General features: G+C 48.9%; 1 protein-coding gene across 1 annotated transcript; it reads left to right on the top strand.

Moving 5' to 3' along the window:
* CALB2 (calbindin 2) lies at positions 1–25,926 on the top strand. The gene is made up of 11 exons (XM_075838243.1): positions 1–91; positions 6,433–6,509; positions 6,658–6,747; positions 7,467–7,547; positions 8,476–8,532; positions 8,717–8,794; positions 11,815–11,870; positions 12,111–12,150; positions 23,609–23,662; positions 23,732–23,803; positions 25,391–25,926. Exons 1-11 carry the CDS (start codon positions 1–3, stop codon positions 25,511–25,513), a joined length of 819 nt encoding a protein of 272 aa, XP_075694358.1. The 3' UTR covers positions 25,514–25,926.
* Positions 25,927–27,706: the final 1,780 nt, after the last annotated feature.

Raw genomic sequence — 27,706 nt, 5'->3', positions numbered from 1 at the left:
ATGGCTCACAAGCAGCAGCCTCTGTACCTGCACCTGGCCGAGCTCACAGCCTCCCAGTTCCTGGATATATGGAAACACTACGACTCTGATGGTAAGAACACCCTCAATTTTACTCTACCGTCCTGTGGCCCCCAAAACACCTGCCCAAAAAACCTCTGAGGTGGTCTCCCTGGTCTTCTCTTTAGTTTCCTGTTAACTGCACCCCTACAACTGGACAACAAATAAAGACACTGAGGGTCCACCGTGCCACCCTGACCACTGACACCACCAGTTCATCAGACACTGGACTATGCCACCCTGACAGCTGATACCAGGAGTCCCTCATATACTGGACTATGCCACCCTGACTGCTAATACCAGGGGTCCCTCATATACCGGACTATGCCACCCTGACTGCTAATACCAGGGGTCCCTCATATACCGGACTATGCCATCCTGACTACTAATACCAGGAGTCCCTCATATACCGGACTATGCCACCCTTACTACTAATACCAGGGGTCCCTCATATACCGGACTATGCCACCCTGACTACTAATACCAGGGGTCCCTCATATACCGGACTATGCCACCCTGACTACTAATACCAGGAGTCCCTCATATACCGGACTATGCCATCCTGACTACTAATACCAGGAGTCCCTCATATACCGGACTATGCCACCCTGACTACTAATACCAGGAGTCCCTCATATACTGGACTATGCCACCCTGACTGCTAATACCAGGAGTCCCTCGTATACCGGACTATGCCACCCTGACTGCTAATACCAGGAGTCCCTCATATACCGGACTATGCCACCCTGACTACTAATACCAGGGGTCCCTCATATACTGGACTATGCCATCCTGACTACTAATACCAGGAGTCCCTCATATACTGGACTATGCCACCCTGACTGCTAATACCAGGAGTCCCTCGTATACCGGACTATACCACCCTGACTACTAATACCAGGGGTCCCTCATATACTGGACTATGCCATCCTGACTACTAATACCAGGGGTCCCTCTTATACTGGACTATGCCACCCTGACTACTAATACCAGGGGTCCCTCATATACCAGACTATGCCACCTTGACTGCTAATACCAGGGGCCCCTCATATACCGGACTATGCCACCCTGACTACTAATACCAGGGGTCCCTCATATACCGGACTATGCCATCCTGACTACTAATACCAGGAGTCCCTCATATACCGGACTATGCCATCCTGACTACTAATACCAGGAGTCCCTCATATACCGGACTATGCCACCCTGACTGCTAATACCAGGGGTCCCTCATATACCGGACTATGCCACCCTGACTACTAATACCAGGGGTCCCTCATATACCGGACTATGCCACCCTGACTACTAATACCAGGGGTCCCTCATATACCGGACTATGCCACCCTGACTACTAATACCAGGAGTCCCTCATATACCGGACTATGCCACCCTGAATACTAATACCAGGGGTCCCTCATATACCGGACTATGCCACCCTGACTACTAATACCAGGGGTCCCTCATATACTGGACTATGCCACCCTGACTACTAATACCAGGAGTCCCTCATATACCGGACTATGCCACCCTGACTGCTAATACCAGGAGTCCCTCGTATACCGGACTATGCCATCCTGACTACTAATACCAGGAGTCCCTCATATACTGGACTATGCCACCCTGACTACTAATACCAGGGGTCCCTCATATACCGGACTATGCCATCCTGACTACTAATACCAGGGGTCCCTCATATATCAGACTATGCCACCCTGACTACTAATACCAGGAGTCCCTCATATACCGGACTATGCCACCCTGAATACTAATACCAGGGGTCCCTCATATACCGGACTATGCCACCCTGACTACTAATACCAGGGGTCCCTCATATACTGGACTATGCCACCCTGACTACTAATACCAGGAGTCCCTCATATACCGGACTATGCCACCCTGACTGCTAATACCAGGAGTCCCTCGTATACCGGACTATACCACCCTGACTACTAATACCAGTGGTCCCTCATATACTGGACTATGCCACCCTGACTACTAATACCAGGGGTCCCTCATATACCGGACTATGCCATCCTGACTACTAATACCAGGGGTCCCTCATATATCAGACTATGCCACCCTGACTTCTAATACCAGGGGTCCCTCATATATCAGACTATGCCACCCTGACTACTAATACCAGGGATCCCTCATATACCGGACTATGCCACCGTGACTTCTAATACCAGGGGTCCCTCATATATCGGACTATGCCACCCTGACTACTAATACCAGGGGTCCCTCATATACTGGACTATGCCACCCTGACTACTAATACCAGGGGTCCCTCATATACGGGACTATGCCTCCCTGACTACTAATACTAGGGGCCCCTCATATAACGGACTATGCCATCCTGACTTCTAATACCAGGGGTCCCTCATATACCGGACTATGCCATCCTGGCTGCTAATACCAGGGTCCCCTCATATACCGGACTATGCCACCCTGACTACTAATACCAGGAGTCCCTCATAGCAGTCAGGGGGGCATAGTCCGGTATATGAGGGGGATAAGGTGGGGAATGGGGGCGCAAATGAGACAATGAAGGACAGGAACTAATGGAGAATATCTTCAGGGAGGGAAGAGATGTGTGCTGCACCCCACAAAGAGAAAAAGCGCCCCCTGGGGGAAGTAACCTCGATGCAAAGCTGCGCTCTTATCTCCTGAGCTGCTGGGGAGAAGCCCCGATATACCCCTGAGGACGCCACGTTCAGCAGCGAAACTTGTCGGGTAGTGGGGGGGGCAATTCTGCTTTTTAATCTCAATGCTTGTCTAGCAATTATATGTGACTTCTGAACAAGCTCGGGGACTGATACACCCCTGCTCCTATACACCCCTGCTCCTATGCACCCCTGCTACTATGCACCCCTGCTACTATGCACCCCTGCTACTATGCACCCCTGCTACTACGCACCCCTGCTCCTACGCACCCCTGCTCCTACGCACCCCTGCTCCTACGCACCCCTGCTCCTACGCACCCCTGCTACTATGCACCCCTGCTACTATGCACCCCTGCTCCTACGCACCCCTGCTCCTACGCACCCCTGCTACTATGCACCCCTGCTCCTACGCACCCCTGCTCCTACGCACCCCTGCTCCTACGCACCCCTGCTACTATACACCCCTGCTACTATGCACCCCTGCTCCTATGCACCCCTGCTCCTATGCACCCCTGCTCCTATGCACCCCTGCTCCTATGCACCCCTGCTACTATGCACCCCTGCTACTATGCACCCCTGCTCCTACGCACCCCTGCTCCTATGCACCCCTGCTACTATACACCCCTGCTACTATGCACCCCTGCTCCTATGCACCCCTGCTCCTATACACCCCTGCTCCTATACACCCCTGCTCCTATACACCCCTGCTCCTATACACCCCTGCTCCTATACACCCCTGCTCCTATACACCCCTGCTCCTATACACCCCTGCTGCTATACACCCCTGCTGCTATACACCCCTGCTCCTATACACCCCTGCTCCTATACACCCCTGCTCCTATACACCCCTGCTCCTATACACCCCTGCTCCTATACACCCCTGCTCCTATACACCCCTGCTACTATACACCCCTGCTACTATACACCCCTGCTACTATACACCCCTGCTCCTATACACCCCTGCTCCTATACACCCCTGCTACTATACACTTCATGTTTCCACCTTAACACTTTAGCAACATAGTTGCAATTGTTACACATTGCTCGACCACATTGGCTATTTTTAACTTTGTGTTTTTTGTCTGTCTTGGAATTTTTGCATCTATGTTAATAAAAGTTATATTTTATTTATAATTCTGGTTGGTAGTTGGATATCTGGGTTTCATTGTGCCTTAAGCACATTAGTATTTTGCTGGGGAGAAGGGCTCCCCATTATATCTATGCCCCCCTATCCATCTCTCTATTAATAGTCAGGGTGGCATGGGCCAGTGTCGAGGGAACTCCAGGTATTGATACTGTGTCGCATAGTTCAGTATATGAGGGACCCCTGGTTTTAGCAGTCAGGTTCTCCATTAGTTTCTGTCCTCCATTGCCTGATTTGCGCCCCCATCTTATCCCCCACTCTCAGTGGTGTTTGTTTACACACTCACCAATTTGTGAAAAGACACTGGGTCCTGAAAGAAAATAAGTCACCTGCGATCAGAGAAGAGAAGTCACCTGAGATCAGAGAAGAGAAGTCACCTGCGATCAGAGAAGTCACCTGAGATCAGAAAAGAGAAGCCACCTGAGATCAGAGAAGCCACCTGAGATCAGAGAAGAGAAGCCACCTGAGATCAGAGAAGAGAAGTCACCTGAGATCAGAGAAGCCACCTGAGATCAGAGAAGAGAAGCCACCTGAGATCAGAGAAGAGAAGTCACCTGAGATCAGAGAAGAGAAGTCACCTGAGATCAGAGAAGCCACCTGAGATCAGAGAAGAGAAGCCACCTGAGATCAGAGAAGAGAAGTCACCTGAGATCAGAGAAGAGAAGTCACCTGAGATCAGAGAAGCCACCTGAGATCAGAGAAGAGAAGTCACCTGCGATCAGAGAAGAGAAGTCACCTGCGATCAGAGAAGTCACTTGCGATCAGAGAAGTCACCTGAGATCAGAGAAGCCACCTGAGATCAGAGAAGCCACCTGAGATCAGAGAAGAGAAGCCACCTGAGATCAGAGAAGAGAAGTCACCTGAGATCAGAGAAGAGAAGTCACCTGAGATCAGAGAAGAGAAGCCACCTGAGATCAGAGAAGAGAAGCCACCTGAGATCAGAGAAGAGAAGTCACCTGAGATCAGAGAAGAGAAGTCACCTGAAATCAGAGAAGAGAAGCCACCTGAGATCAGAGAAGAGAAGTCACCTGAAATCAGAGAAGAGAAGCCACCTGAGATCAGAGAAGAGAAGTCACCTGCGATCAGAGAAGTCACCTGAGATCGGAGAAGAGAAGTCACCTGAGATCAGAGGAGAGAAGTCACCTGCGCTCGGAGAAGAAAAGTCACCTGAGATCGGAGAAGAAAAGTCACCTGAGATCGGAGAAGAAAAGTCACCTGAGATCGGAGAAGAAAAGTCACCTGAGATCGGAGAAGGACTCACCCCCCGGGGAAATTCTGTTATTCCTGCAAAGATTAACTGCAAAAACAGGAGCCCAGCTGTGTCTCCATACACACCTGCCGGCTCTACAGTACTCCTGCCCCAGTGTGTGCCCCAGATATGACCCCCTCACCCCGAAATCCTGCAGACTCCTGTGCCCAGAAAGTTACACCTTACTCCACAATCCTGTTCCAGCGTGTCCCCCAGATATAACCCCCTCACCCCAGAATCCTGCCCCAGTGTGCACACTAGATCTGACCCACTCACCTCTAAATCCTGCCCACTTGTGTCCCCAGAATATTACCCGTTACCCCTAAATCCTACCCTAGTGGATCTCCCAGGTATGACCTCTAACCCCAAAATCCAGCAAACTTGTTCCCAGAAAATGACCCTTCACTTCAATTCTGCCTCCTTGTGTCTCCATAATATTACCCCTCGGCCCAGAATCCTGCAGCCTTGTGTCCCCAAAAAAAATCTCTTTACCCCAGAATCCTGCCCCAGTGTGTTCCCCAGACATGACCCCTTAATCCTGCATCCTTCACCCCAGAATCGTATCTTGTGCAGCCCAAAACTATCACCCCTCACCCCAGAATACGAGCCCGGGATCCTGTCCCCTAGAGAAAACATTGCATCCTCAGTCTCCTCTTTCTATAAAGTGGCCTCTCTGGCCCCTGCACCCCAGTTTTCCAGTGCCCCAGAATTCATCTCCTTCGGACTCCGGCCTTTTTTGCTCCACAGTATTTACCCCTCTCCTGCCCCTAGTCACCTTCTCCCTTCTTTCTGCCTGGACCTGGTGCTAAGCAGCACAGAGGGGGTTAAGTTAATGGGAAGGTCTGTAGGAGGAAAAGGGTTTAAATCCTGAGACCGAAGTGAACCCGGAGCAGGCTGAGATCTGGGGGCTGTTTGCAGGGACCTCACATGGTCAAGGAAAAAGAGTTATTTGAGCATTGAGATCCGCAATATAATGACATTAGTGATGGGGGGACAATGGCCAGTGCCCGCAGCACCCCCCATGTCACCGGCCCCTCAGCTCCCTGCAGTCCTGGGGGTCACAGATGTTTTTGTAGATTGCGGCTGGTGGAGGGTTGAGAGCAGCCGGGTTCCTGCAGGAGTTGTCAGATTGTGGCTGAAGATTTGTCACTCCCTGGTGGTGGGGGTTGGGCCTGGATACAGAAGAGTTGTCAGAGGCTTGAAGCGCAGGTGGAGCAGACCTGTTGCCCCTTCCACCCTCATTGCTGCCGGTGACATTGTCTTTGCTGCATTCTGTACAGACACAGTGAATCTGATGTGACGTCTTCTCCTCCCCCCAGAAAATGGCTACATCGAAGGGAAGGAGCTGGAGAACTTCTTCCAGGAGCTGGAAGCTGCGAGGAGAGGAGCCGGAGTGGTAAGAAGTCGTTCAATGATCCGCGATAAAAAAAACCTCAGTGTGAACAGGGCCATAGGGGATCGGTTCTGGTTCTTCTGCCCCCTGCTGGTGATGAGGAGCAGCGCACAATGTACTTCTCATATACAATGTTATTATCTCTGATTAGGAAGGATCCAGCATAAACATCGGGGAGAAGCTGAAGGAGTTCATGCAGAAGTATGACAAGAACGCAGATGGTCGCATCGAGATGTCTGAGGTGAGATCTCTGCAGGGACAGTGACTGCTACAGGAGGGACGATCCATGAATACTGCTCCTGGGGGGGGAGTGATGAGAATCAGCGGGGGTCACACCTGACGTCACCTCCGACCTCACCTCTGACCTCACCCCTGAGCTCACCTCTGACCTCGCCTCTGACCTCGCCTCCGACCTCACCCCTGACCACACGTCTGACCTCGCCTCTGAACTTGCCTCCGACCTCACCTCTGACCTCACCCCTGACCTCGCGTCTGACCTCGCCTCTGACCTCACCCCTGACCTCGCGTCTGACCTCACCCCTGACCACTCCTCTGACCTCGCGTCTGACCTTGCCTCCGACCTCACCCCTAACCTCACCCCTGACCTCGCCTCCGACCTCACCCCTGACCACACCTCTGACCCCGCCTCTGAACTTGCCTCCGACCTCACCTCTGACCACACGTCTGACCTCACGTCTGACCACACCCATGACCACCTCTGACCACACCTCTGACCTCACCCCTGACCTCACCTCTGACCACACCTCTGACCACACCTCTGACCTCACCCCTGACCTTCCTCCTACTTGAGACGAGGAGATGGACAGTCCATATGTTTCTGTGTCTGGCCCTTTAGATTGGCGATTGAGGCATGTATGGCGCCAGCACAGGTGTGAGCGCAGAGTCCATCATGGACGTCAGGCCCGGTATCACTGAATAATCTCTGTCTTCTCCCCTCAGTTGGCTCAAATTCTCCCGACAGAAGAAAATTTCCTGCTCTGCTTCAGGCAACACGCCGGCTCCAGCACTGAGTTTATGGAGGTAAGTGATGCACCACACCACACCCCACCTGTACAGACTCATCTCTACTGCACCACACCACACCCCACCTGTACACACTCACCTCTGCTGCACAACACCACACCCCACCTGTACAGACTCATCTCTACTGCACCACACCACACCCCACCTGTACAGACTCATCTCTACTGCACAACACTACACCCCACCTGTACAGTCTCATTTCTACTGCACAACACTACACCCCACCTGTACACACTCACCTCTACTGCACAACACCACACCCCACCTGTACAGACTCATCTCTACTGCACAACACTACACCCCACCTGTACAGTCTCATTTCTACTGCACAACACTACACCCCACCTGTACACACTCACCTCTACTGCACAACACCCCACCCCACCTGTACACACTCATCTCCACTGCACAACACCTGTACACACCCACCTCTACTGCACAGCACCACACCCCACCTGTACACACCCACCTCTACTGCAACACACCACACCCCACCTGTACACACTCACCTCTACTGCACCACACCACACCCCACCTCTACTGCACAGCACCACACCCCACCTGTACACACTCACCTCTACTGCACAACACTACACCCCACCTGTACACACTCATCTCTACTGTACCACACCCCACCTGTACACACTCACCTCTACTGTACAACACTACACCCCACCTGTACACACTCACCTCTACTGTACAACACTACACCCCACCTCACATTACACCCCTGCTGCACACACTCACAAAATACTACACCACACTACACCTCTGCTGTGCACACTCCCCTCTACTACACCACACTACACCCCACCTGTACACACTCACCACTACTGCACCACACTACACCCCACCTGTACACACTCACCTCTACTACACCACACTACACCTCTACTGGATAATTGATTTGCTAATAATGTTTTAGGCCTGGAGGAAATACGACACAGACAGAAGCGGCTATATAGAAGCCAACGAACTAAAGGTGAGACCGCAAGGGGAGCGGGACTATGGGGTGGGAGGCCCCTGGGGGCCGCTACGTCCTGAGGGCTGTAGGATCATTAGTCCAGGGAGCAGCTCTGATATATGGACCCTGCAACAGATCAGAGGATATTCATGTAATACGTCCCATGTCCCTGTCGTTTATCCCATAACATTTCTGTCCCCAGGGATTCCTGTCCGATCTCCTGAAAAAAGCGAATCGACCATTCGATGAAAAGAAACTCCATGAGTACACCCAAACTATAGTGAGTACCCCAAGACTATAGAGAGTACCCCAAGACTATAGAGAGTACCCCAAGACTATAGAGAGTACCCCAAGACTATAGAGAGTACAACACAACAGTAGAGCGTACACCCAAACTATAGCGAGTACCTCAAGACTATAGCGAGTACAACACAACAGTAGAGCTTACACCCAAACTAGAGATCACCCAAGACTATAGAGAGTACCCCAAGACTATAGAGAGTACAACACAACAGTAGAGCATACACCCAAGACTATAGAGATCACCCCAAGACTATAGAGAGTACCCCAAGACTATAGAGAGTACAACACAACAGTAGAGCATACACCCAAACTAGAGATTACCAAAAGACTAGAGAGTACCCCAAGACTATAGAGAGTACAACACAATAGTAGAGCATACACCCAAGACTATAGAGTACCCCAAGACTATAGAGTACCCCAAGACTATAAAGTACCCCAAGACTATAAAGTACAACACAACAGTAGAGCGTACACCCAAATTATAGAGAGTACCCCAAGACTGTAGAGAGTACCCCAAGACTGTAGAGAGTACCCCAAGACTATAGAGTACAACATAACAGTAGAGCGTACACCAAGACTATAGAGAGTACCCCAAGACTATAGAGTACAACATAACAGTAGAGCGTACACCCAAACTATAGAGAGTACCCCAAGACTATAGAGAGTACCCCAAGACTATAGAGCGTACAACACAACAGTAGAGCGTACACCCAAACTATAGAGGGTACACCAAGACTATAGTGAGTACCCCAAGACTATAGAGTACAACATAACAGTAGAGAGTACCCCAAGACTGTAGAGAGTACCCCAAGACTATAGAGAGTACCCCAAGACTATAGAGAGTACAACACAACAGTAGAGCGTACACCCAAACTATAGAGAGTACCCCAAGACTATAGTGAGTACCCCAAGACTATAGCGAGTACAACACAACAGTAGAGTACCCCAAGACTATAGAGAGTACCCCAAGACTGTAGAGAGTACCCCAAGACTATAGAGCGTACAACACAACAGTAGAGCGTACACCCAAACTATAGTGAGTACCCCAAGACTATAGCGAGTACAACACAACAGTAGAGTACCCCAAGACTATAGAGAGTACCCCAAGACTATAGAGAGTACAACACAACAATAGAGCATACACCCAAACTAGAGATCACCCCAAGACTATAGAGATCACCCCAAGACTATAGAGAGTACCCCAAGACTATAGAGAGTACCCCAAGACTATAGAGTACAACACAACAGTAGAGCATACACCCAAACTATAGTGAGTACCCCAAGACTATAGAGTACAACACAACAGCAGAGCATACACCCAAACTAGAGATCACCCCACGACTATAGAGAGTACCCCAAGACTATAGAGAGTACAACACAACAGTAGAGCATACACCCAAACTAGAGATCACCAAAAGACTAGAGTACCCCAAGACTATAGAGTACAACACAATAGTAGAGCATACACCCAAGACTATAGAGATCACCCCAAGACTATAGAGTACCCCAAGACTATAAAGTACCCCAAGACTATAGAGTACAACACAACAGTAGAGCATACACCCAAATTATAGAGAGTACCCCAAGACTATAGAGAGTACCCCAAGACTGTAGAGAGTACCCCAAGACTGTAGAGTACAACATAACAGTAGAGCGTACACCAAGACTATAGAGAGTACCCCAAGACTATAGAGTACAACATAACAGTAGAGCGTACACCCAAACTATAGTGAGTACCCCAAGACTATAGAGCGTACAACACAACAGTAGAGCATACACCCAAACTATAGAGGGTACACCAAGACTATAGAGAGTACCCCAAGACTATAGAGTACAACATAACAGTAGAGAGTACCCCAAGACTGTAGAGAGTACCCCAAGACTGTAGAGAGTACAACACAACAGTAGAGCGTACACCAAGACTATAGAGAGTACCCCAAGACTATAGAGTACAACATAACAGTAGAGCATACACCCAAACTATAGTGAGTACCCCAAGACTGTAGAGAGCACCCCAAGACTATAGAGAGTACAACACAACAGTAGAGCGTACACCCAAACTATAGAGAGTACCCCAAGACTATAGCGAGTACAACACAACAGTAGAGTACCCCAAGATTATAGAGAGTACCCCAAGACTATAGAGTACAACACAACAGCAGAGCATACACCCAAACTAGAGATCACCCCAAGACTATAGAGATTACCCCAAGACTATAGAGAGTACAACACAACAGTAGAGCATACACCCAAACTAGAGATCACCCAAGACTATAGAGAGTACCCCAAGACTATATAGAGTACGCCAAGACTATAGAGTACAACACAACAGTAGAGCGTACACCCAAACTATAGTGAGTACCGCAAGACTATAAAGAGTACAACACAACATTAGAGCATACACCCAAACTATAGTGAGTACCCCAAGACTATAGAAAGTACAACACAACAGTAGAGCGTACACCCAAACTATAGAGAGTACCCCAAGACTATAGAGCGTACAACACAACAGTAGAACTTACACCCAAACTATAGAGTATCCCAAGACTATAGAGAGTACCCTAAGACTATAGCGAGTACAACACAACAGTAGAACTTACACCCAAACTATAGAGTATCCCAAGACTATAGAGAGTACAACACAACAGTAGAACTTACACCCAAACTATAGAGTACCTCAAGACTATAGAGAGTACCTCAAGACTATAGAGAGTACAACACAACAGTAGAGCCTACACCCAAACTATTGAGACTACACCAAGACTATACAGTACAACACAACAGTAGAGCCTACACCCAAACTATAGTGAGTACCCCAAGACTATAGCGAGTACAACACAACAGTAGAGCATACACCTGGACCGTAGAGAGTGTATCAGTGTAGCAGCAGAACTTTTAGTGGTCACACAGGATATACATACTTCATATAACTTGTAGCGTGGGTTTTATGGTCGGTTCTTGTGTCCTGAGCTCACACTCTAATTCTGTGTCTTGCAGCTCCGCATGTTTGACCTGAATGGAGATGGGAAGCTCTGCTTGTCTGAGATGTCAAGGTAACGGGAGGCAGGGGTTACATGGAAGTAGAGAAGTCAGATCTGCCCAAACTTCTATTATAAAGGGCGCCCGCTAGAGATGAGGCTCATTAGAAAGATAAGTGACTGGTAAAGGAACAGTCCAGGCCGCACCATGTGCAGAGCATGACACGGACTCAGAGGCCACCAAGAAGAGGATAGCACTAATAATAGTGATGATGTCATGTGGTCTAGTGCTGATGATTATATTCTTTATTACAGGCTGCTCCCTGTGCAGGAAAACTTCTTACTTAAATTCCAGGTATGGCACTTCTCCTGGGGTCACTATTACTGGGTAGTCCAGTGTGAGGTGACGGTGACGCTAGATGTGCACATTATGTCCCATCAGCGAAGAATCAAGAAATCTCCACCTCACACATGTCACATGCCTAGACACCCGACCACACCCCTGAATTAAAAGGGTTCTCCACTTTTTATTTATAGAGCAGATCACACAGATTTATAATAGATGTGTTTAATATTGTGATCACATACATTTCCCATATCAGTGCAGTTGCCTGCAGAATAGTCCATAGTAATACATCCATAGGATAACTGAATTTAGTAAAGATGGCGGCAGTCATGTGACCACATCATGTGACCCCGGGTAACACTGTCCATCTACGGAACAGGTGAATAATAGGTGATTGAGGAGTAGTAGTTATAAAGTATTTCTATATACAGCAGCGTCTCATCATCATGTCTGTGCGGAGCCACTCTTAGGCTTCGTTCACATCTGCGTCAGGGTCCCGTTCTTACGTTCCATCAAGGCTTCCCGTCAGAACGGAACCCTGACTGAAACAAACGGAAACCATAGGTTTCCGTTTGCATCACCATTGTGGAAGGGATCCGTCGTTTTGATGGAATAGCGCAGTCGACTACGGTATTGATTCTGTCAAAACAACGGAAGCCTTGCACAACGGAGACAAATGGAAACACATTGCAGAATTGATTTCAATGGTGACGCCAACTGAAATCTATGGTTTCAGTCAGGGCTCCATTCCAACGGAAAGCTCCTCCGGAACGTAAGAATGGGACCCTGACACAGATGTGAACTCAGCCTTACATTCTCCTCTGGTCTCCTCTGTGTGTTTTATATTTTTTATTTAAATTTATTAACAACATCCCCAAGAGAGAGGCATTCTATAAGTCATCTAGAGTCAGGCGGCCATTCTATAAGTCATCTAGAGTCAGGCGGCCATTCTATAAGTCATTAGAGTCAGGCGGCCATTCTATAAGTCATTAGAGTCAGGCGGCCATTCTATAAGTCATCTAGAGTCAGGCGGCCATTCTATAAGTCATTAGAGTCAGGCGGCCATTCTATAAGTCATCTAGAGTCAGGCAGCCATTCTATAAGTCATCTAGAGTCAGGCGGCCATTCTATAAGTCATCTAGAGTCAGGCGGCCATTCTATAAGTCATCTAGAGTCAGGCGGCCATTCTATAAGTCATCTAGAGTCAGGCGACCATTCTATAAGTCATCTAGAGTCAGGCGGCCATTCTATAAGTCATCTAGAGTCAGGCGGCCATTCTATAAGTCATTAGAGTCAGGCGGCCATTCTATAAGTCATCTAGAGTCAGGCGGCCATTCTATAAGTCATCTAGAGTCAGGCGGCCATTCTATAAGTCATCTAGAGTCAGGCGGCCATTCTATAAATCATCTAGAGTCAGGCGGCCATTCTATAAGTCATCTAGAGTCAGGCGGCCATTCTATAAGTCATCTAGAGTCAGGCGGCCATTCTATAAGTCATCTAGAGTCAGGCGGCCATTCTATAAGTCATCTAGAGTCAGGCGGCCATTTTATAAGTCATCTAGAGTCAGGCGACCATTCTATAAGTCATCTAGAGTCAGGCGGCCATTCTATAAGTCATCTAGAGTCAGGCGGCCATTCTATAAGTCATCTAGTGCCAGGCGGCCATTCTATAAGTCATCTAGAGCCAGGCGGCCATTCTATAAGTCATCTAGAGTCAGGCGGCCATTCTATAAGTCATCTAGAGTCAGGCGGCCATTCTATAAGTCATTAGAGTCAGGCGGCCATTCTATAAGTCATCTAGAGTCAGGCGGCCATTCTATAAATCATTAGAGTCAGGCGGCCATTCTATAAGTCATCTACACCGCGTTCCAAATTATTATGCAAATGTTATTTTTGGCTGATTTTCCTGAATAGTCGATGCAAATGACAGTCCGTATAATCTTCCAGCATCAACCGTTGGAGGATAATGAGAATTTTATTGATAAATCTAATGAGAACAGATTTTTTGCTTCACATTATTATGCACAACAGAGATCAGAACATTTTACAGGTTGTAAAGAGACTAAAATGGTCATTTGTTGAATTTGCAGCATCAGGAGGTCATATTTACAGACATCAAAAGCTCTTTCAATCAAAAAACACTTCACAGGCCAAGTTACATGTTACACAGGACCCTTCTCTGATATCACCTGCACAGCACAAGTTACATGTTACACAGGACCCTTCTCTGATATCACCTGCACAGCACAAGTTACATGTTACACAGGACTCGTCTCTGATATCACCTGCACAGCACAAGTTACATGTTACACAGGACCCTTCTCTGATATCACCTGCACAGCACAAGTTACATGTTACACAGGACCCTTCTCTGATATCACCTGCACAGGACAAGTTACATGTTACACAGGACCCTCCTCTGATATCACCTGCACAGCACAAGTTACATGTTACACAGGACCCTTCTCTGATATCACCTGCACAGCACAAGTTACATGTTACACAGGACCCTCCTCTGATATCACCTGCACAGGACAAGTTACATGTTACACAGGACCCTCCTCTGATATCACCGGCACAGCACAAGTTACATGTTACACAGGACCCTCCTCTGATATCACCTGCACAGGACAAGTTACATGTTACACAGGACCCTCCTCTGATATCACCTGCACAGCACAAGTTACATGTCACACAGGACCCTTCTCTGATATCACCTGCACAGCACAAGTTACATGTTACACAGGACCCTTCTCTGATGTCACCTGCACAGCACAAGTTACATGTTACACAGGACCCTTCTCTGATATCACCTGCACAGCACAAGTTACATGTTACACAGGACCCTTCTCTGATGTCACCTGCACAGCACAAGTTACATGTTACACAGGACCCTTCTCTGATATCACCTGCACAGCACAAGTTACATGTTACACAGGACCCTTCTCTGATATCACCTGCACAGGACAAGTTACATGTTACACAGGACCCTTCTCTGATATCACCTGCACAGCACAAGTTACATGTTACACAGGACCCTCCTCTGATATCACCTGCACAGCACAAGTTACATGTTACACAGGACCCTTCTCTGATATCACCTGCACAGCACAAGTTACATGTTACACAGGACCCTTCTCTGATATCACCTGCACAGCACAAGTTACATGTTACACAGGACCCTTCTCTGATATCACCTGCACAGCACAAGTTACATGTTACACAGGACCCTTCTCTGATATCACCTGCACAGGACAAGTTACATGTTACACAGGACCCTTCTCTGATATCACCTGCGCAGCACAAGTTACATGTTACACAGGACCCTCCTCTGATATCACCTGCACAGCACAAGTTACATGTTACACAGGACCCTTCTCTGATATCACCTGCACAGCACAAGTTACATGTTACACAGGACCCTCCTCTGATATCACCTGCACAGCACAAGTTACATGTCACACAGGACCCTTCTCTGATATCACCTGCACAGTACAAGTTACATGTTACACAGGACCCTCCTCTGATATCACCTGCACAGCACAAGTTACATGTTACACAGGACCCTCCTCTGATATCACCTGCACAGCACAAGTTACATGTCACACAGGACCCTTCTCTGATATCACCTGCACAGCACAAGTTACATGTTACACAGGACCCTTCTCTGATATCACCTGCACAGCACAAGTTACATGTTACACAGGACCCTTCTCTGATATCACCTGCACAGCACAAGTTACATGTTACACAGGACCCTCCTCTGATATCACCTGCACAGCACAAGTTACATGTTACACAGGACCCTCCTCTGATATCACCTGCACAGGACAAGTTACATGTTACACAGGACCCTCCTCTGATATCACCTGCACAGCACAAGTTACATGTTACACAGGACCCTCCTCTGATATCACCTGCACAGGACAAGTTACATGTTACACAGGACCCTTCTCTGATATCACCTGCGCAGCACAAGTTACATGTTACACAGGACCCTTCTCTGATATCACCTGCACAGGACAAGTTACATGTTACACAGGACCCTTCTCTGATATCACCTGCACAGGACAAGTTACATGTTACACAGGACCCTCCTCTGATATCACCTGCACAGCACAAGTTACATGTTACACAGGACCCTTCTCTGATATCACCTGCACAGCACAAGTTACATGTTACACAGGACCCTCCTCTGATATCACCTGCACAGCGCAAGTTACATGTTACACAGGACCCTCCTCTGATATCACCTGCACAGCACAAGTTACATGTTACACAGGACCGTTCTCTGATATCACCTGCACAGCACAAGTTACATGTTACACAGGACCCTCCTCTGATATCACCTGCACAGCACAAGTTACATGTTACACAGGACCCTCCTCTGATATCACCTGCACAGCACAAGTTACATGTTACACAGGACCCTTCTCTGATATCACCTGCACAGCACAAGTTACATGTTACACAGGACCCTTCTCTGATATCACCTGCACAGCACAAGTTACATGTTACACAGGACCCTTCTCTGATATCACCCGCACAGGACAAGTTACATGTTACACAGGACCCTCCTCTGATATCACCTGCACAGCACAAGTTACATGTTACACAGGACCCTTCTCTGATATCACCTGCACAGCACAAGTTACATGTTACACAGGACCCTTCTCTGATATCACCTGCACAGGACAAGTTACATGTTACACAGGACCCTTCTCTGATATCACCTGCACAGGACAAGTTACATGTTACACAGGACCCATCTCTGATATCACCTGCACAGCGCAAGTTACATGTTACACAGGACCCTTCTCTGATATCACCTGCACAGCACAAGTTACATGTTAGACAGGACCCTCCTCTGATATCACCTGCACAGCACAAGTTACATGTTACACAGGACCCTTCTCTGATATCACCTGCACAGCACAAGTTACATGTTACACAGGACCCTCCTCTGATATCACCTGCACAGGACAAGTTACATGTTACACAGGACCCTTCTCTGATATCACCTGCACAGGACAAGTTACATGTTACACAGGACCCTTCTCTGATATCACCTGCACAGCACAAGTTACATGTTACACAGGACCCTCCTCTGATATCACCTGCACAGCACAAGTTACATGTTACACAGGACCCTTCTCTGATATCACCTGCACAGGACAAGTTACATGTTACACAGGACCCTCCTCTGATATCACCTGCACAGCACAAGTTACATGTTACACAGGACCCTTCTCTGATATCACCTGCACAGGACAAGTTACATGTTACACAGGACCCTCCTCTGATATCACCTGCACAGCACAAGTTACATGTTACACAGGACCCTTCTCTGATATCACCTGCACAGCACAAGTTACATGTTACACAGGACCCTTCTCTGATATCACCTGCACAGCACAAGTTACATGTTACACAGGACCCTCCTCTGATATCACCTGCACAGCACAAGTTACATGTTACACAGGACCCTCCTCTGATATCACCTGCACAGGACAAGTTACATGTTACACAGGACCCTCCTCTGATATCACCTGCACAGCACAAGTTACACAGGACCCTTCTCTGATATCACCTGCACAGCACAAGTTACATGTTACACAGGACCCTTCTCTGATATCACCTGCACAGGACAAGTTACATGTTACACAGGACCCTCCTCTGATATCACCTGCACAGCACAAGTTACATGTTACACAGGACCCTCCTCTGATATCACCTGCACAGCACAAGTTACATGTTACACAGGACCCTTCTCTGATATCACCTGCACAGCGCAAGTTACATGTTACACAGGACCCTTCTCTGATATCACCTGCACAGCACAAGTTACATGTTACACAGGACCCTCCTCTATCACCTGCACAGCACAAGTTACATGTTACACAGGACCCTCCTCTGATATCACCTGCACAGCACAAGTTACATGTCACACAGGACCCTTCTCTGATATCACCTGCACAGCACAAGTTACATGTTACACAGGACCCTTCTCTGATATCACCTGCACAGGACAAGTTACATGTTACACAGGACCCTCCTCTAATATCACCTGCACAGCACAAGTTACATGTTACACAGGACCCTTCTCTGATATCACCTGCACAGCACAAGTTACATGTTACACAGGACCCTCCTCTGATATCACCTGCACAGCACAAGTTACATGTTACACAGGACCCTTCTCTGATATCACCTGCACAGGACAAGTTACATGTTACACAGGACCCTTCTCTGATATCACCTGCACAGCACAAGTTACATGTTACACAGGACCCTCCTCTGATATCACCTGCACAGCACAAGTTACATGTTACACAGGACCCTTCTCTGATATCACCTGCACAGCACAAGTTACATGTTACACAGGACCCTTCTCTGATATCACCTGCACAGCACAAGTTACATGTTACACAGGACCCTTCTCTGATATCACCTGCACAGCACAAGTTACATGTTACACAGGACCCTTCTCTGATATCACCTGCACAGCACAAGTTACATGTTACACAGGACCCTCCTCTGATATCACCTGCACAGGACAAGTTACATGTTACACAGGACCCTTCTCTGATATCACCTGCACAGCACAAGTTACATGTTACACAGGACCCTCCTCTGATATCACCTGCACAGGACAAGTTAGATGTTACACAGGACCCTTCTCTGATATCACCTGCACAGCACAAGTTACATGTTACACAGGACCCTCCTCTGATATCACCTGCACAGGACAAGTTACATGTTACACAGGACCCTTCTCTGATATCACCTGCACAGCACAAGTTACATGTTACACAGGACCCTTCTCTGATATCACCTGCACAGCACAAGTTACATGTTACACAGGACCCTCCTCTTATATCACCTGCACAGCACAAGTTACATGTTACACAGGACCCTCCTCTGATATCACCTGCACAGCACAAGTTACATGTTACACAGGACCCTCCTCTGATATCACCTGCACAGCACAAGTTACATGTTACACAGGACCCTTCTCTGATATCACCTGCACAGGACAAGTTACATGTTACACAGGACCCTTCTCTGATATCACCTGCACAGGACAAGTTACATGTTACACAGGACCCTCCTCTGATATCACCTGCACAGGACAAGTTACATGTTACACAGGACCCTTCTCTGATATCACCTGCACAGCACAAGTTACATGTTACACAGGACCCTTCTCTGATATCACCTGCACAGCACAAGTTACATGTTACACAGGACCCTCCTCTGATATCACCTGCACAGCACAAGTTACATGTAACATAGGACCCTCCTCTGATATCACCTGCACAGCACAAGTTACATGTAACATAGGACCCTCCTCTGATATCACCTGCACAGCACAAGTTACATGTTACACAGGACCCTTCTCTGATATCACCTGCACAGCACAAGTTACATGTCACACAGGACCCTTCTCTGATATCACCTGCACAGCACAAGTTACATGTTACACAGGACCCTTCTCTGATATCACCTGCACAGCACAAGTTACATGTTACACAGGACCCTCCTCTGATATCACCCGCACAGCACAAGTTACATGTTACACAGGACCCTTCTCTGATATCACCTGCACAGGACAAGTTACATGTTACACAGGACCCTCCTCTGATATCACCTGCACAGCACAAGTTACATGTTACACAGGACCCTCCTCTGATATCACCTGCACAGGACAAGTTACATGTTACACAGGACCCTCCTCTGATATCACCTGCACAGGACAAGTTACATGTCACACAGGACCCTCCTCTGATATCACCGGCACAGCACAAGTTACATGTTACACAGGACCCTTCTCTGATATCACCTGCACAGCACAAGTTACATGTTACACAGGACCCTTCTCTGATATCACCTGCACAGGACAAGTTACATGTTACACAGGACCCTCCTCTGATATCACCTGCACAGGACAAGTTACATGTTACACAGGACCCTTCTCTGATATCACCTGCACAGCACAAGTTACATGTTACACAGGACCCTTCTCTGATATCACCTGCACAGCACAAGTTACATGTTACACAGGACCCTTCTCTGATATCACCTGCACAGGACAAGTTACATGTTACACAGGACCCTTCTCTGATATCACCTGCACAGGACAAGTTACATGTTACACAGGACCCTTCTCTGATATCACCTGCACAGCACAAGTTACATGTTACACAGGACCCTTCTCTGATATCACCTGCACAGGACAAGTTACATGTTACACAGGACCCTTCTCTGATATCACCTGCACAGCACAAGTTACATGTTACACAGGACCCTTCTCTGATATCACCTGCACAGCGCAAGTTACATGTTACACAGGACCATCCTCTGATATCACCTGCACAGGACAAGTTACATGTTACACAGGACCCTTCTCTGATATCACCTGCACAGCACAAGTTACATGTTACACAGGACCCTTCTCTGATATCACCTGCACAGGCCAAGTTACATGTTACACAGGACCCTTCTCTGATATCACCTGCACAGCACAAGTTACATGTTACACAGGACCCTTCTCTGATATCACCGGCACAGCACAAGTTACATGTTACACAGGACCCTCCTCTGATATCACCTGCACAGCACAAGTTACATGTTACACAGGACCCTTCTCTGATATCACCTGCACAGCACAAGTTACATGTTACACAGGACCCTTCTCTGATATCACCCGCACAGCACAAGTTACATGTTACACAGGACCCTCCTCTGATATCACCTGCACTGCACAAGTTACATGTTACACAGGTCCCTTCTCTGATATCACCTGCACAGCACAAGTTACATGTTACACAGGACCCTTCTCTGATATCACCTGCACAGCACAAGTTACATGTTACACAGGACCCTTCTCTGATATCACCTGCACAGGACAAGTTACATGTTACACAGGACCCTTCTCTGATATCACCTGCACAGCACAAGTTACATGTTACACAGGACCCTTCTCTGATATCACCTGCACAGCACAAGTTACATGTTACACAGGACCATCCTCTGATATCACCTGCACAGCACAAGTTACATGTTACACAGGACCCTACTCTGATATCACCTGCACAGCACAAGTTACATGTTACACAGGACCGTCCTCTGATATCACCTGCACAGGACAAGTTACATGTTACACAGGACCCTTCTCTGATATCACCTGCACAGCACAAGTTACATGTTACACAGGACCCTTGTCTGATATCACCTGCACAGGACAAGTTACATGTTACACAGGACCCTTCTCTGATATCACCTGCACAATTCTGTCGTCCTTTGAATTTGTGAGTATTTGGACAGTTTCCTCTTGAATATCTTTGCAGGATGTCAGAATCGCCTCCCAGAGCTTCTGTTTTGATGTGAACGGCCTCCCACCCTCATAGATATTCTGCTTGAGGAGGCTCCAAAGGTTCTCAATAGGGTTGAGGTCAGGGGAACATGGGGGCCACACCATGAGTTTCTCTCCTTTTATGCCCATAGCAGCCAATGACACAGAGGTATTCTTTGCAGCATGAGATGGTGCATTGTCATGCATGAAGATAATTTTTCTACGGAAGGCACGGTTCTTCTTTTTGTACCACGGAAGAAAGTGGTCAGTCATAAACTCTACATACTTTGCAGAGGTCATTTTCACACCGTCAGGGACCATAAAGGGGCCTACCAGCTCTCTCCCCATGATTCCAGCCCAAAACATGACTCCGCCACCTCCTTGCTGACGTCACAGCCTTGTTGGGACATGGTGGCAATTTACCAACCATCCACTACTCCATCCATCTGGACCATCCAGGGTTGCATGGCACTCATCAGTAAACAACACGGTTTGAAAATGAGTCTTCATGTATTTCTGAGCCCACTGCAACCGTTTCTGCTTGTGAGCATTGTTTAGGGGTGGCCGAATAATAGCTTTATGCACACTTGCAAACCTCTGGAGGATCCTACACCTTGGGGTTCGCGGGACTCTAGAAGCATCAGCGGCTTTAAATACATGTTTGCTGCTTTGCAATGGCATTTTAGCAGCTGCTCTCCTAATCCTATTAATTTGTCTGGCAGAAACCTTCCTCGTTATGCCTTTATCTGAACGAACCCGTCTGTGCTCTGAATCAGCCACAAATCTTTTCACAGTACGATGATCACGCTTAAGTTTTCTTGAAATATCCAATGTTTTCATACCTTGTCCAAGGTATTGCACTATTTCACGCTTTTCGGCAGCAGAGAGATACTTTTGCTTTCCCATATTGCTTGAAACCTGTGGCTGCTTAATAATGTGGAACGTCCTTCTTAAGTAGTTCTCCTTTGATTGGGCACACCTGGCAAACTAATTATCACAGGTGTCTGAGATTTATTACAATGATCCAAAGAGCCCTAAGACACAAGACCATCCATGAGTTTAATTTAAAAACTAATAATTACATGTTTATGACACTTAAATCCAATGTGCAGAATAATTTGGAACACGGTGTAGAGTCAGGCGGCCATTCTATAAGTCATCTAGAGTCAGGCAGCCATGTCAGGCGGTCATGTCAGGCGGCCATTCTATAAATCATCTAGGGACAGGCGGCCATTCTATAAGTCATCTAGAGTCAGGCGGCCATTCTATAAATCATCTAGGGACAGGCGGCCATTCTATAAGTCATCTAGAGTCAGGCGGCCATTCTATAAGTCATCTAGAGTCAGGCGGCCATTCTATAAGTCATCTAGAGTCAGGCGGCCATTCTATAAGTCATCTAGAGTCAGGCGGCCATTCTATAAGTCATCTAGAGTCAGGCGGCCATTCTATAAGTCATCTAGAGTCAGGCGGCCATTCTATAAGTCATCTAGAGTCAGGCGGCCATTCTATAAGTCATCTAGAGTCAGGCGGTAAATCTATAAATCATCTAGTCAGTGATTACGGGCAGTGTAGTAGTTGTTCATCAGAGTCTTATTCACTTATATCATGATGTGTCCTGAGCATATGTAACTATGCTGCTAACTGAATGCTGGAGGTCACATGATGTGTGTGGGGAGGTCACATGGTGTGTGTGGGGAGGTCACATGGTGTGTGTGGGGAGGTCACATGGTGTGTGTGGGGGGAGGTCACATGATGTGTGTGGGGGGAGGTCACATGATGTGTGTGGGGGGAGGTCACATGACTACCGCCATGTTTAGTCACAGTTAGCTGCCTGTGCATACATTACATAGGACTGATCTGTGGGCTGTACCATTCTCCTGTGACAGGGGCCTCCTGGCTCCTGCAGTATAATAAATGTGGTCAGAATTTATAATACTTGTATGATTTCCTATTCTACAAATAAGTAAGAAAATAAATAGAAACTGGACAACCCCTTTAATACAGACGCCAAACCAGACCCCTAAATGAATTCAGACTAATGGGTGAAGCCTGCGCTGCTGCGGTTTCTGTCAGGTCATTACTTGGACTGAACCATTGTCCTGTTGTCCCCCAGGGTATGAAGCTCAGCTGCGAGGAATTCAGCGCAATATTCAACTTCTATGACAAGGTAACGACAAGTCCGAACATGGGGGGGGGGGCTGCGCCCTCACGTTGTGACCCGTGACTCTTGTTTCAGGACGGGAACGGATACATAGACGAGCAGGAGCTGGACGCTTTACTGAAGGATTTCTTTGAAAAAAACAAGAAGGTGAATTACTGAGTGGACAGATAATGGGGTCCCCGAGGGAAGATGGAGGTGATGGTGACACAAGGAATAAGTAGCAAGAAAGAGAAATATCGACATACAAATGATCCAACGAAGTAACGGAAAACACCGGGAGGATGACAAGGTGGTTAGAAATGGCAAGAAATGGAGCCTACGCGTTTCAAGCACTGGCTGTGCTCTTAATCATGGCTAAGGTCAGTGCTTGAAACGCGTAGGCTCCATTTCTTGCCATTTCTAACCACCTTGTCATCCTCCCGGTGTTTTCCGTTACTTCGTTGGATCATTTGTATGTCGATATTTTTTTCAATAAAGTGGAAACAGAGTTTCCCCCACTTATACCACACATCGCTGGATCCTTCTCTTTCTTGCTACTGCTACCTGCCGTGAGCCGTCGCGGTTGATCCGGGCGATATCGAACACAGGAGTGTGAAGCTGGTGATCTGGAGGTTTCCTCCCATCCCTTTTTCCCTGCTATTACTACAAGGAATAAGCCTTGTCCTGCCCCCCGCACCTCAACCAGCCCCCCGCGTCTCCTCCTTCTCCCCGCGCCCTGTCCCCATGCCTTGTCTTACTCCCCGCTCCTCCACCTGCTCCCTGAACCTCCACCTGCCCCCCGCACCCTGTCCTGCCCCCAGCGCCTCGTCCTTCCCCCCCACGCCCTGTTCTTCCCCAGGCGCCTCCTAGTGCTCCCCCGCCCTGCCCCCGCGCCTCGTCCTGCCCCCCACACACCGTCCTCCGCGCTCCTCCTCCTGCTCCCCGCGTCTCGTCCTGCTCCCCGCGCCTTGTCCTGCTCCCCGCGCCTCCTCCTGCTCCCCGCGCCTCCTCCCGCTCCCCTTCCTGCCCCCCGCGCCTCGTCCTGCCCCCCGCGCCTCGTCCTGCCCCCCGCGCCTCGTCCTGCCCCTATGCCTTGTCCTGCCCCCCCCCCCCGCGCCTCGTCCTGCCCCCCCGGTGGTCTGGACGTGTCTCTATGGAAGTGGTCAGTGATGAGGCAGCAGCTCAGAGCCACAGATGGAGCAGAGCTCAGTGCAGATGACCCACCTGCACTGTGGAGACCCCCTGGATGTTCTGTCGTCTGCTCGTAGAAAAGCTACCATACACTGAGGATGATTTGCGGCTGATTTAGACCTTTTTCTGCCGACTGTCAACGCCTTTTCATGACAGACGTTCAAGCCAAACGACAGATCTGCATCCCATGAATAGAATCTCAGACCCGACCGCAGACCCGGCCGCAGACCCGACCGCAGACCCGACCACGAGCGGCAAGAAATCCAGAAAACAGCCGTCTGAGCTCACTAATAAATGGCGACTTATCGCAGGCGGCAGCTGTCGTGATGAAGTAATAACCCTCATTTATTCACACTGGATCCTTCTCTGGTGAGCCCAGTGTTTACCAGCTGAGCATCTGAATATGGGCAGGACCACAGTGTGATTGACAGTTCAGGTCCTGTTCTGCCCATTGGACGCCTCGGACCGAGCTTCATGATGACTCCTGTTACACTTTATTACATGTGGATGATGAGTGTTGTGCCCTGTGCTCCGCTCTCCCATGATCCTCTTCTCTTGTTGCAGGAAGTGAATATTCAGAGTCTGACCGGCTACCGCCAGAGCATCATGTCGCTGTGTGACGGCGGGCGCCTCTACCGCAAGGAACTGGAGATTGTACTCTGCAATGACTCCACCTCCCTGAAGTAACTGGGGGGCCCCACCGCTCACATCACTGCACTGCGCTCCTGTATCCTGCCCCACCCCCCACCAATGAGAGACAGGGGAGAGACCACCGGTATGTGAGAGACACCATGGCACAGAGGGAGCGGTGGAGTAGAGTGAGGGGCCGCGCTGTCTCCCGGGTTCTGTAACCAGACAGGGATGTGCCCCGGCCGCTCCCTTCCCCCTGCACTGCGCCTGCTCTCTGCTGTCTGCCCTAAGGCTGTTTCCCCTCCACACCCCTGGGTCTCCCCCCTGGCTGCTCTCACCTAGATACCCCCTTCCCTGGGTTTAGGGGCTCACCTCCTGATTTGGGGTTTTCGCAGAGTGGATCCTGGATTTTAATTTCTTTCTGGGTTTTGCTTGTTTTACCAAAGAATGAATAAAATGACAGATCCTGAGTGCGGAGTCCGAGTCTGTGGGGTCCCCACTGAACACAGGCCGAGAAGGAGGGGTACAAATCTACACAGAGAATGGGGGGCTCCTACTACAGGGGTACAGATCTACACAGAATGGGGGCTCCTACTACAGGGGTACAGATCTACACAGAATGGGGGGCTCCTACTACAGGGGTACAGCTCTACACAGAATGGGGGGCTCCTACTACAGGGGTACAGATCTAGAGAGAGAATGGGGGGCTCCTACTACAGGGGTACAGCTCTACACAGAATGGGGGGCTCCTACTACAGGGGTACAGATCTAGAGAGAGAATGGGGGGCTCCTACTACAGGGGTACAGATCTACACAGAATGGGGGGCTCTTACTACAGGGGTACAGATCTACACAGAATGGGGGCTCCTACAGGGGTACAGATCTACAGAGAGAATGAGGGGCTCCTACTACAGGGGTACAGATCTACACAGAATGGGGGGCTCCTACTACAGGGGTACAAATCTACACACAGAATGGGGGACTCCTACTACAGGGGTACAGATCTACACAGAATGGGGAGCTCCTACTACAGGGGTACAGATCTACAGAGAGAATGAGGGGCTCCTACTACAGGGGTACAGATCTACACAGAGAATGGGGGGCTCCTACTACAGGGGTACAAATCTACACACAGAATGGGGGACTCCTACTACAGGGGTACAGATCTACACAGAGAATGGGGAGCTCCTACTACAGGGGTACAGATCTACACAGAATGGGGGGCTCTTACTACAGGGGTACAGATCTACACAGAATGGGGGGCTTCTACAGGGGTACAGATCTACAGAGAGAATGAGGGGCTCCTACTACAGGAGTACAGATCTACACAGAATGGGGGGCTCCTACTACAGGGGTACAAATCTACACACAGAATGGGGGACTCCTACTACAGGGGTACAGATCTACACAGAGAATGGGGGGCTCCTACTACAGGGGTGTCACGGACAATGGGTTTGTGGACCCACTAGGCCGCTCCGCCGTAGCGGGGAGGCAGCTGACCAGGTCACAGTTTATGTGAAAGTAAGATGGCAGACAGTAATGCTTAGGTACCTGAAATTGACCGGACGGTGGCTGTGGCTTCAGCACGGATGGAGGCAGGTGCGGAAAGTGGCGCCAGACGTGGCAGGCAGTATCCGATGAGAAGACGGCACTTGACGTGGCAGAAGACACTTGACGTGGCAGATGGCACTTGACGTGGCAGATGGCACTTGAACACGGGTAGGCACAGGAACAATGCGGAATACAGGAACGGTAACAGGGCACGGGTAACAGCTGGAACGGGAGACACTAAGGGACCATTTGCGAGACAGACTGGGAAAGACTAACAACGCTCAGGGAAGGATCAGAAGGGCTGGGGCATTCTTATAGAGCAGGAAATCATGTGGGTTAATGATCATTGTTTTCATGTGCGCGCACGCTCGCGCCCGCTCTTAAAGGGCCAGCGCGCGCACATGAAAACAATGATCCTGTACAGGGGTACAGATCTACACAGAATGAGGGGCTCCTACTACAGGGGTACAGATCTACACAGAATGGGGGCTCCTACTACAGGGGTACAGATCTACACAGAATGGGGGGCTCCTACTACAGGGGTACAGATCTAAACAGAATGGGGGGCTCCTACTACAGGGGTACAGATCTACACAGAGAATGGGGGGCTCCTACTACAGGAGTACAGATCTACACAGAGAATGGGGGGCTCCTACTACAGGGGTACAGATCTACACAGAATGTGGGGCTCCTACTACA

This window comes from Rhinoderma darwinii, chromosome 9, assembly GCF_050947455.1.
Source record: "Rhinoderma darwinii isolate aRhiDar2 chromosome 9, aRhiDar2.hap1, whole genome shotgun sequence".
NCBI lineage: Eukaryota > Metazoa > Chordata > Amphibia > Anura > Rhinodermatidae > Rhinoderma > Rhinoderma darwinii.
Note: the sequence above shows the minus strand (reverse complement) of the source record. Positions and strands in the feature narration are given on the sequence as shown.